The sequence below is a fragment of the Aythya marila genome (assembly GCF_965140915.1).
Source record: "Aythya marila genome assembly, chromosome: 1".
NCBI classification, from domain to species: Eukaryota; Metazoa; Chordata; class Aves; order Anseriformes; family Anatidae; genus Aythya; species Aythya marila.
In genome coordinates, this window is record NC_139042.1 from 192,295,926 (window position 1) to 192,308,180 (window position 12,255).

Genomic DNA, 12,255 nt, shown 5'->3' on the forward strand with positions numbered 1-12,255 from the left:
TTCCCCATTGAAACCCTCCTAAGAAGCATCTGCCTTGGGTCTCCAGCTTTTAGGCTGGAGCGAGCTGAATTTTCTCCACTGGCACAACTGCTCTGAGCTTGGGTGGCACCGGAGAGCCGCAAGGGTCTGTCTGCCTTTGGGTTCTTCATTGTCCTGTAAGGGTTTAAAATGTGAGTGTGTGTGTCTGCCTATGGTCCCCTGCATGCTGTACCCCACTGCACAGGTGCGAGGCCGGCTACTACGGAGACCCCGTCCTGGGCTCGGGCGACCACTGCCGCCCCTGCCCGTGCCCTGACGGCCCCGAGAGCGGACGCCAGTTTGCCAGCGGCTGTTACCAGGATCCGGTCACTCTGCAAGTCATGTGTGTCTGTAGCACAGGATACATAGGTACTGCCTCTGCTTTGAGTGCGATCCGATTAATCCCCCCTTTAGTTAACGGCCCTTATTGTCTCGTATTGCCATTTACGGGGCTGTGAGCCGTGCTGGTAATTCCTGCCGTGCCTGCTTGTTCAAACAGGCAGTCGATGTGATGAATGTGCGTCTGGCTTCTTCGGCAGCCCCGACGAGGTCGGCGGCGCCTGCCAGCCCTGCCAGTGCAACAACAACATCGACACCACTGACCCGGAGGCCTGCGACAAGAGGACGGGGACGTGCGTGAAGTGCCTGTACCACACGGAGGGCGAAAACTGCCAGCTCTGCAAGGAGGGCTACTACGGGAGCGCCCTGCAGCAGGACTGCAGGAGTGAGTGGAGATGTGCCTGTGTTCCCCTCCTCGGCCACCCACCACGTGGTGGGGCGGCAGCAGCGACCATAGCTCTTTATAATTGACCTGGGACCATTTGGGGTAGTGGGGAATACGAATTGCCTCCAGCTGGGCTTGTGTGCAGCTGCCCTGCCACTCAGTGGGGCTGCTGGAAGGCAGGGGAGCCCTTTGCCTTCTGGGGGGAGAGAAGGGGCAGCATTTGCATGTGCTGAAAGGATGAGGCTTGGGTCAGAGAAGGGTTTCTTGCCCTCTTGTTAGTGGTCTTTGTTTCCCTCTTATCTGGAGATCACCCGTGGCAGGGTGAGGATTTGCCTTTTGTTGACACAAAGGTTCCTGCAGATGTGGCTGAGCAGCAGGAGCCGAGTCCTGACCCAGAAGCAGACTCGTCTTCCTCGGTGGCCTGATGCAGCCCTCCCTGCTCCCCTCCACAACAGGACCGGGGTGGGGACATTTTGCTGCTGCTCCCCATCCAGTGCAGCAAAAGGATTGCAGGGCAAGGAAGCCGAGCCCTGCTCTGCTTTGCACATCACCACTCTGAGCAGGATGATAGGAGCTGGGAAGGCTTGGGTTTCCTTAGTAAAGGAGGAGACAAGAGGAGGAAGGCTGGAGGGCCAGCACGGGGTCACAGAGAGCTGCTGCCACCTCACGCTGGGGCAGCAGCCCGAAAGGTGGGGATTTCCATCTTGAGACCCAAGGATGGCTGAGGGATGTGTGTCATGGTGCTGTGCCACACGCACACACAAGCTGCCACCTCTTCTTGCAGAGTGTGTCTGCAACTACCTGGGCACGGTGCGGGACGACTGCGACAGCGCGGAGAGCTGCCGCTGCGAGGCGGCCACAGGGCAGTGCCGCTGCCTGCCCGGCGTGGTGGGGCAGACCTGCGACCGCTGCGCGCCCCACACCTGGAGGCTGGCCAGTGGCACCGGCTGCGAGCCCTGCGACTGCGACACCACCCGCTCCCTCGGGCTGGCCTGCAACGAGGTGAGGGGAAGGCTGCTGGGAGCCACCTGCAGCCTTTCTGCAGCTGGGCTGGGGTAGGATGTGTGCACGGGCTGGGTGGAGCCCACCCAAAGGTGTCAGAGCCATGGGTTGCCCTGCTTGTCCCGTAGCACCTTGCTTGTGTGGCACCTGGGGGCTGAGGGGTGAGTGAGGCGGGGGATGGAGTTAGGTGGTCATGGTTCGTTGGCTGCCACCACAGCTTGGTGTCCAAGAACATGGAGCATGATCAGAGGGCTGGGGCACCTCTCCTGTGAGGAGAAGCTGAGAGCCTGAAGAGAAGGCTCTGGGGAGACCTTCCAGTACTTAATGGGGGCCTGCAGGAAAGCTGGGGAGGGACTCTTTATGAGGGGTGTAGTGATAGGTTAAGGGCAAATGGCTTTAAACTAAATGAGGGGAGATGTAGATGAGACATTAGGAAGAAATTCTTTGCTCTGAGGGTGGTGAGGCACCCAGAGGCTGCCCAGAGAACCTGTGGCTGCCCCATCCCTGGAGGTGCTCAAGGCCGGGCTGGATGGGGCTTTGGGCAGCCTGGGCCGGTGGGAGGTGTCCCTGCCCATGGCAGGGGGGTGGAATTAGGTGATCTTTAACAACCCTTCCAACCCAACCAACTCCATGGTTCTGTGACTCTGCACGCCCCGCTCCATTAGCAATGTCCATGTGGGTCACAGGTGCTGGGTGGGGAGGGGGAAGAGCTTTCAGGCTGCGGCAGCCCCACTGAGGTGGCCGTGTCCCTGTTTCTGGCAGTTCACAGGGCAGTGCCACTGCATGCCAGGCTTCGGAGGCCGGACCTGCCGGGAGTGCCAAGAGCTCTTCTGGGGCGACCCGGCTGTGGAGTGCCGAGGTGAGTGCTGGTGCTGCGTGGCCTTCATACGGGAGGTGTGGTGGCGGCCATCTCGGCGCTCTGCCGCCTGCCTATGTCAGTCTGGAGACGTGACAGGAGCCCGGTGTGGCACTCGTGGTTTATTATATTTCTTGTCAGCCCCTTGCTTGGAGACCAACTTCTCTGCTTAGAAGCTAACTCTTCAACCTTTACTTCGCAAAGTTGGCAGGTAGACCGGTGTGGTTAGAAAAAAACTCGTTTGGGTTCGAGAAATTATCTGGAAATAAGTTTACTTGCCTTTTGATTTTACTTACTAGAAGACTCCTGTCCCTCTTTGTGTTTTGTTAGGGAGACTGTAATTGAAAAAGTTTTTGATTTAGCAGAAGATTTTCCTTTTATTTCAGATTAAAGTAGAAGAGTGAGCAGAGACTGTAGAGCTAGTTAGCCGTAGCTGCATATGGGAAAACAGAGTGCCATGAAGTCAATTGTTTAGAAAACTGGATTCTCTCTGTCCTTTCATTATAAACAAGTCTGTTCATTAGCTGGAAAAGAAACTTCAAACACTGTCCAGACCAGAACAAACTTGTATCTCTGATCTGTTCAAATAGGAGTCTTTGCCAGGAGGGTTTGCAATAGATTAAGGTATTTTTTCCTGCAGGGAGGAATGTGCTTGCTGTGGTCTTTAATAAATCCTTTACAATAGAGATACCTCAGAGCCCATTATCGAGGCAGGTAGGAAGGTCACAGTTACCTGGTTAATGCTGCAGATGAAAGGGCTGGGGAATTGTCCTGGTTCCTGAGTACATATTAAGTTTCTCATTTCGGAGGCTGTGTGTGTTCTGGCCGTGCCGGCTGCCTCCTGCTGCTCCAGGGCAGTGGTTGTCTGCTGGTATCAGCTGTCTCCATCAGGGTTTATTGATGGAGTCCATCTGCATACCTTATCAGTAAGATTTTGCTGCGTACCAGCATTTCTGACCTCTCATCAAGTTTCTGCTGTCTTTAGAGCATGTGAAAACCTGCTTTTTAGCCTTTATGAAGTAAAAAGAGGATGTATTCCTTCAAACTCAAACTCATTTTTCTTACAAAAGCACCGCGCTTTCCTTCAGACCTGTCACCCCTTCTGCTTCCAAGTGACACAGCCTCCGAGGGAGGGGAACAATCTCCTCTCAGCCCTCGTTCAGTCCTGACCGGTGGAAGGGTGGTGTTCAGGCTGGCAGAGACGCAACCGCGGCGTGGGAAGGTCATAGCCTTCTGTGATGAGTGGTTTGCAGGCAACCTGGAAAACTGTGCCCTTTACAGAGTTACAGAGTTGCAGAGCAGTGCCCTGGAAAATAGCTTAAATGGGGCCTATAGCCAAGACAAAGCTGAAACAGAGACAGAAGGGGGTTTGTCACAAAGATAAGCCCTTGCTCAGCCCAGGCAGCCAGATTGGCCCCATTCTGTATTGCATCTGGGAAAAAAAACACGAACTAGTCTGGACTGGGGGCTGTCAGAGAGCTCTGAACCATGTGAGTACTGATGAACAAGCTTCACTGCAGGCACCAAGCTGATGTGGAGGTGTGTACATCCATCCTGATGTCTCCACAGTGAGTTCTTCCACCAGCCTGGGCAAGCAGCCTCTGCCCAAGGTTGGAAATTACAGGGTGAATCACTCAAGGGATGGTAATGTCAGACCTCTTCACAGGAGGTCTTCGGCCTGCTGGCACCAATAGATACCAGCTCCTGTTGAGAAATCAGGACTGTGCTGCCCACGCTGCTGTGACACCCTTTAAAATGTTTGAGTTAGTAAGAGGGAAAATTAAAAAATTACAGGGATATGTGGATGTGGCCCTGGGTCCCAACACGATCTGCTGGAAACAAGACTCCAGGGCGTGCTTCCCCACTATCCCTGTTGGCGGCTGTGACTGCTGCAGGCTGATGTCTGTGGTTTGTCTTTGTCTGTAAATCATTGTGAAATGGGAGACGGTGAAGCAGGAGATGGAAGAGGTTGGGGTCCTGGTGCAGTGGCAATCAGGAGGGAAGTTTTTGTACCTGTTCTAAGTGCTTAGATTTGCAGTCTGTGCTCCCTGCAGTGGAGAAAAAGCATCTCCTGATGTCTCTCCTCTGCATTTCCTCAGTGCTCACAGTGGGACCAGGCTGCTGGGGCAAGCAGAGCTACAGTTGGGTAGCTCCTCAGCCCCTCAGTACTCGTGCCACCACCTGCGGGTGTCCACTGGGGATTACACACCTCAGAGAGCACCCCAGAGTCTGTAGGGCTGTGTCCTTGGAGACTGCTTACCCCATATGTAAGCACAGCACGACAATTATTCATCTAATTGAACGTAATTCCTGAAAATGGCTCAAGAGCCTGCTTGTGGGGCAGAGCCAGCCCCTCTGCCAGACTGTTCCTTAAGCCACGATTCTGCCCAAGCGTGCACATGAGTGTGTGTGCGCGCACATAAAAATCCTTGCTAAGGTAGTAAATGACAGGATTACAAATTTCATGAAACTCAAGGCTCCCAGGCGCCCTGCTGGAGCTTTTCCAAAGCCTGGCAACTAAACTGCAGGACTCAGCACGCTGAGCTCCGCGCCGACTGCAGCCCACGTAGCACGTTTCTGGCAGCAGACGCCAGGCTCCCGAGATGCCTCTGAGATACCCCGTGGCAGCAGATGCAGCTGGAACGGTGTGTTTGTATGGTATACGTGTGAAGTTTGTGTGTCTCATAAAATACAAATGACGTGACAATTTTAGTATCATTAGGGTTTTAATAAACTGAACAAAGAGAACAGACCCCAGTTAGGAAAGGGCACTGTAGGAGGTTGAAAGTTAGGTTGTATTGCTAGGTCCCATTTACATGAAGTACATACATGTCAATATTCTTCTGTGTTGGACCTGAGTATCTTAAAAAGTAGACTCTAACAGAGCTAAGATGAAAGGAGTGTTGTTGTTATTGAGCGTTCATTACCGACGTTGGCAGAAGGTTGCTTTTCTCAGTTTTTGTTGATCTTTGTTGAGTTCCTGGTGCTGAAAATACCTGCTTTAAAAAAAAAAAAAAACTTCATTGAAAGTTATCCCATTGTCATTTAAGAATAGGCTTCGTAGTCTTAATTTAACATCTAAGTCTTAATTTAACATCTGAATCTTAAACCAGGCACGTAGGCTGCTTTTATAGGAGGTTTTAGTGGTGCGGAGAGAGAGATCAGCAAACATTTCATCTCCTCCTGTTTGAAGCCTCTAAAGGAAGTCAGGCAAGTTCAACGCTAAAGGAAGTACAATTTTCACTTTCTTAATTTTAATTGACCTGTGGTCTTAAAATATTGCAACGTGTATTGGCTGTTTCCAGAAAATTGCCCTTCTGGCACAGCCTGCTAGCATGTTAAAATGCAGCACAGCTCTGGTAATTCTAAGCTGGAACGGATCTTATCTTAACACTTGTACAGAAAATCGTAGTGCTGAGGAGTTAGCAATATGCTTACGGTGTAATTTGAGTCAATAGCTGATTATTCAGAAGAAATTTGCTAGCTCTGCAAAACTTCCAACCTTACAAATTGCTGAATGGTGTTATCATCATAGTGCCTCGCTACCACCAGGAGATGATGCCAGGAAATCGTGTTTGAACAAACTCATTGTTTTCCTTTTTTTTTTTTGCTGTGGAGGAGTTAAACATTTGATGCTCTCTGTCCCCGATCTCAAGCAGTAAAGAAAATATTTCTGCAAAATGCTTTCTCTTCAGTGCTGTGTAGGATAATGTAAGACTCTCGCTTGTTCCCTGTCATCCCTTAATAAGCCTTTAAACACCATGACTGCCCTTTGTACAGCCCTTGTGTGATCCACTGGATCATCTCAGCTGTGGTAGCAATATGCTAAGTTGAAGCTGTTGAATCAGAAGTGAGTTGTGAATATTTAACATCAGTGGGAAAGGTAGCAGAGCTCTCAGAGCAACTGAAAGAAAAATAAAGGAAAAAAAAAAGTAAAAATGAAATGTATTGATCAAGATGGTAGGAAAATAACCCATGGATACTCTGTGTGTGCGTGTTCACGTGTGCACATGTGTTTGTGAGTCGATGCAGCTGCAGTCTTTTGTAGTCACAAATTGCTCATCAGCAGATCCTGCCTAAGAATTTGGCTAGAAAATTTTCCTGCCAAAAGCGTGATTTCATTTATATTGGAGTATGCCCCAGCAGAATGTCTGATGGAGTTAAACACTCCATTAAAGGAAACAATACATCCAGGTCCAAAATGACATTTCAAAACACAAAACTGTTATTTAATATAGTAAATCCTCCTTTGAAAACCCTTGAATCCTTGGCCAGTGATTTCAAAAGACTTCTTTTACTCCCCTGTATTTTCCATGGGAGGTACTTGAGTTTCCAGCCCTGCTTACATGGGGACAGATTCGATGTGTGTCTAACAGTGGTCTTCAAAGCAGCCCAGTCCCTATAACCTTGCTGTCCTTCACCACGGCCTTCTTCCCCCTCTGTCACTGAAAGAATAGCCAGCTGTTTGTCAAGAAGGCCCTTCCCAACCCAAAGAGGTTAAGGTATCTAGATCTCTCCTAGTAAACTCAATGTCTGTGTGGTTTTATAGTGCAAACTGAACCTCTCTTCCCAATTTCTGCTCTGGAGGTTGTGCTTGGCTCAGCCTGTGTGAGTATATCAGAAGAAAAACTCCTGCAACAAAGGGCATCGTTGACCACACAGGAACTGAGTCGCAGGGTGGCCAGAGGAATATCTGGATATTAATGTGATGCTGGGGTATTTTCACCAAAAAATGCACTGGGCGGGGCGTGCTGGCTCATTGTGGCACGGCATTCACTTCATACCAGCAGCTGATAAGAATCGAGGCGTCTCCTGTTTTCACATCCCCACTCATCGGCGGTGATAATCAAATGTCTTATTAATTCTTTTGGTGGTGGTGCACCCACCATCACGGATGGTGGATGTGCACTCAGCACGTGGTTATTCCTCCATGAGCTATTTGCAATCCTCTGCTTCTCCAGTCCCCACGAGGACCAAGAAAGGTCTTTTTCTTTCCTTTCCCATGGATCCTGGCTTTGTCACTGTGCTTTTCTCCCTTCAGGACAAGTGTTTTGAGAACTGGCCACAGCTAAAGTCAGTGCTAAAGGTGTTGAAGATGGTGGAGGTCCTGTGTCAAAGGGCCTCAGAGAGCAGAAAAACAGTTTCTATGGGTTTCTGGCTGGCCAAATATCATTGTTAGTGCAGTGCCTAGAAATGGGACCCCACTGTCTGATAGAGGTACTCACGAGACTGACTAGCGAGGAATGGAGCTGGTTCCAGCACTTGGCTGAGGTCACCTAGACTCTAAAAAAGATGCCATGCAACCAAACACCGGCACGTGCATGGCATTTGTGAGATGAAAGGTTTGTTCACAAGGTGTGAGCTGTAAGAGGAGCAGTGGTGCTTTCATGAGAACCTCAGAAATGTTGCAGTCAGGGTTGCAGTAAAGATGTCTGTGGGCTGCAGCTAGAGAGACCGTGCCACAAATGTAGAAACGCCTGAAAAATATACAAAAGGGAAGGAAAAAATGGCTGGAATCTTCTTACCCCAGTGCCAAGGGAGGCTTTTTCTTTAAACTACCTGATTTTACTAAAAAATGCAGATAAAATTATCTTCACTTCCACCTTTTATTTTGAAAGCTGGTCTTCTGTGTGGTTTATGTCTTGTGTAGATCATGAAAAAGAGGACATCCAATGCTTTTGAAAGCTTTCTTTATGTATATATGTTGCATTCACACAGCTGGACTAACTCAGAGCCAGCAGTGCCTGCTTCTGGGCTTGATGCAGAATCCCAAAATGAGGAAATAACCCATAGTAATGTTTCTTTCCGCCTTGTGTAATTTTCTCGTGGGTCCCACAAAGCTCAGTTCAGACATTTCATAGAACTCCAGAAGTGTAATTCTCCCAGCTGCTCTGCTGTATTTGGGATAAATTACTTCTTTCCCTTCTATCACCTCCCCGCAGGCAGCTGTGGAGTTTTGACTTTGCAAATGAGCTAGTGCTTAAATGCTCCTCTCCTCGTGCCCAGCATTTTGTGGCTGCAGAGATTCTGTAATCCCCATTACCATGTCAATGTTCCCAAAGCCGGGTCTGCCTTTCCCGAACATGCAGGTATTCAGGAGTAGAATTACCAAAATGTGGTGGTTTTTTCTTTCCACTTTAAGCTTTTTAAATCCACAAGTAAATACAGCGAGCTCGTTTGCCAGCAGCAAGGATTCGTGTAACTTGATCAGATCTCGGCCCCTTTGAGAAAACCCACACGTCGCTCAGCCCCTCTCTGCGCAGCGGAATTTGGACAATCCATCATTGTGGCGCGGGCCCTGTTGGCTGATGGCAGGGTTAACTGACCTCCTTCCAACAGGAACTCCGCAGTTTGCCTGCAGGGAACATATTCCAGGGCGAGCTGACTACTTAAAGCACTCTGGATGTAAAGGAAAAACAATCTCTTGTGTCAGGGTATAGCTCGAAGAACAAAGGCCCATTTTGCTCGACCGTGCAGGCAGCAGAAGTTATTTTTGTCTCTGGCCGATCGTATTCAGGCTGTACAAGAAAAGTCATTTTGCTGAGGGCCCGTTTGTTCTGCCCAGGCTCTTTGTGCGCTTCTTGAACCCAAGACCACCACCGTGGGCTGACATTGAAGCAAACAATGCCCAAGCTTGAGAACGGCTTTGTGCCATGCCCTTTTCCAAGGGGGCATGTGCTTGGGGTGTGCGACTTGATTTATGGGCCGCTTGGAGCCATTAACCTCCTCCAGGGATGCCTGGTAAATGGATGTGTAAGCGAAGGCTTTTATCAGGCCCCGATCCTCTCCCTGTCAGAGGAATGTGTGCTTGGCCTGCCTCGTTTTTACTGTACCACCAGGAGAAGCGGACGATCTGCGCGTTTGCACGGCCTCTCTTATTCTTCAGAGGGCTGCTGGAAACGACTGTGCTTCAGGAATTAATTGAGTAACTTCTCTTCGTGCAGGCTGGTGCCGAAGAAGTGCATTGGTCTCCCAAAAGCTCGTTAAAAAAGCTGTTGCTCAAACATTATCCCTCTAATTTGGCAGGCACCAGGAGCCTCTGGGTCTCGCCTGATAGCACAGGGAGATAGGCAGGTGTTCGCAGTTGCAAACTAAGACTAAAATAAGAATGAAAATACCTTTCAGGAAGGTGTAAATACTAACTGCGGTGCTAACAGTGTGAATTAATTTACCAAAAATCTGTTAATCGGCCTCATTGCCACCTGAGGGGGCTGAGCAATGTGTAGTAGGGCTCACATCCACAGGGGAGGGCTTTACTCGTCCATCCAGTCAGGCAGGGCTGCCCATGACCTCGTTCTTCATTTTGCAGCTTTCTGCCTGATTTTTACACGTCTTCCCTGTTCTCCAAACACTAGCCCAGGCTCCTCGATGCTTCTCTGTGTACGCTGTTGGGGTTGCATTCACATTCCTTCCCTGAATATTCTCCCAGCACCCGTGGTAGGAGCACGTCCTGCGCCAGGCCTTTGTGTAGGAGATCTCTGAAGGGACGTTAGCCTGTGGATTTGTCCCGTTCTTCCCTGAAACCACCTCAATTTTAGCACCCCTGGTATCCTGCAGCATGGAGCTCTGTGGCTCGGAGATGCAGAGGATGGTTGTTCCTCGTTCGCTTTCCCCTTTCACTCAGGTTTTGCTCTTAAACCCTCTGCTGTGTGCCTGCCTGCCATTTCTTTTCCTGCCTGGGAGGCCTTGCCCTACTGATCCTCAGTGTAGGAGGGAAACTGGGGTCCCTGTCTTCGGTTGCTGTCAGCTTTTCAGGATGAATTCATACTGTGCCCATTTCTAAGAGGTGCAAGCCAGGCCCTCCTGCTCTGCCCTAGAGTTGCTGCCCTGTCCCACCCCTTTCAACCCGTCCTGGTTCCCCCATACGCAGCACATCCATAATTAGCTGACTGTAACCCAGCCACAGCCCGTTTCCACACTCATTTCACCACATCACAGCCATTTTTTTCCATTTTGTCTCCCTGCCACCCTCACCTGTGCCTTTTTTTCTCTTGGCAGCGTGCGACTGCAACCCCCGCGGCATCCAGACCCCGCAGTGCGATCGCGCCACGGGGCAGTGCATCTGCAACGAGGGGGTGGAGGGGCCGCGCTGCGACAAGTGCTCCCGGGGCTACTCGGGCTTCTTCCCCGACTGCGTGCCCTGCCACCAGTGCTTCGCCCTCTGGGACATGGTCATCGGCGAGCTGGCTAACAGGACCCAGCAGTTCCTGGACAGGGCTAATGCCCTGAAAATCACCGGGGTCACTGGGCCGTACCAGCAGACGCTCAGCACCCTGGAGGAGAAGCTCGGGGAGATTAAAACCATCATTGCTCAGAACCCGGCCGCCGAGCCCCTGAAGAACATTGGGAATCTCTTTGAGGAAGCAGAGTGAGTGCAGTGGGTGTTACGGGGGTAAATCCAGCTTGGGGAGGAGAGGGAACACCAAGGAGCTGGGGTGTAGCGGAGTGGCTGATGTTGTTCCCATACTGGGCTTGAGGACACCCTGCTGAGGTACACCACGGCTCGTGGTGCTGGGGAGCACCTCGCCACGTGGAGCATCCCTCCCCTGGGCACAAACCTGGCCGGGGCAGGCAGGAGCAGCACGGGCAGCGTGCCCTGGCAGGGGTGTCCCCGCTCCCGCTGCGCAGCCGATTGCCAGCCAGCCGCTCGCGCTTGCCTTGCGCTCCCCCGGGGCAAAGGCCAAACACTGCTATTGTGCGAGAGAAGCAAGGGGGAGAGATTAAATTCCTGGATTTCCCTATGGAGCCGATGAGCTGGAAACTTCCGAGCTTGGGGTGGGGGGAGCACCAGCTTTCTAACAGCTCTCGTCTCCGTTCTTCTCACAGTAAAGCCCCGCTTTTTCTTTTAAAGGTAGGTGTACTAAAGAAGGCAGTTTGGGCTTTTACACATCAGGCAGCTGTGCAACCGTGCCAGGCTTGCTTATGCACTGCGAGGGGACTGCACGGAGCAAAGGGGAGAGGATTAAACCACAAATGTCTCAATTAGGGATACGCCGTGCCCTGCAACTCCCCCCCTCCAGCTGCAGAGCTGGGGCTGGGCTCTGAGTACCGAGGGAGCGGAGAGCAGCCAAGGAGCTGCTTCTCCCTAACATCTGCTTGTGTCTGCTCTTGTTCTTCCTCTTCTTGAGGAAAGATTGGGCTTGAGGACCGCTGGAAAGCAGCAGGCTGCTGAGCTATCGAAGGATGTACACCGGCTGTAAAGATTAAACACTGCCCGATTCCTTCAGAGTGAGGAATAACTGGGGATGGTGGGATCACCACGGATGGGAACAGCTTCCAATGCCCAGCTCTGTTCTGCAGCAGCTCTGCCTTGGATCGTGCGTTTGCCTTTCCTTTTAGGGTTATCCCACCAGCTGAGACCTGCTTGCTGAGGCTGACTGCAGGAGGTTTTCCTTCTTAGTCCTAGAGAAGCAGCTGGTGAGGAGAGATCTTTATGGAGGAGTTAAAAGGATCCATTGTATTAAAACTGGCTTTCCCCCCTCCTTCCCGAAGTTCAAATCTGTCCCATGAGCTCGTAGTAATCAAAACTGCATTTGTAGCTGTGTGGGATGAGAAGCAAATTATGTATGGATCATAGTAGTCAACTTTGACCTGTGCAGTTGCCATGATACCAGAGCATTACAGCAGCCCTCTGGAATCTGCCTCCAGTTAATCT

At 51.0% G+C, this 12,255-nt stretch overlaps 1 protein-coding gene across 2 annotated transcripts in view; it reads left to right on the forward strand.

Moving 5' to 3' along the window:
- LAMB1 (laminin subunit beta 1) overlaps positions 1-12,255 on the forward strand; it is a 41,908-nt gene that overhangs the window by 19,193 nt on the left and 10,460 nt on the right. For both annotated transcript variants that reach the window (XR_014317408.1, XM_082759330.1), the window contains exons 20-24: positions 224-387; positions 518-742; positions 1,527-1,744; positions 2,507-2,603; positions 10,599-10,968. Coding sequence is in view for 1 of the 2 variants with exons in the window: in XM_082759330.1 (XP_082615456.1) it covers positions 224-387; positions 518-742; positions 1,527-1,744; positions 2,507-2,603; positions 10,599-10,968 (1,074 nt within the window). In the remaining variant the exon portion in view is untranslated. The remainder of the gene's footprint in view (positions 1-223; positions 388-517; positions 743-1,526; positions 1,745-2,506; positions 2,604-10,598; positions 10,969-12,255) is intronic.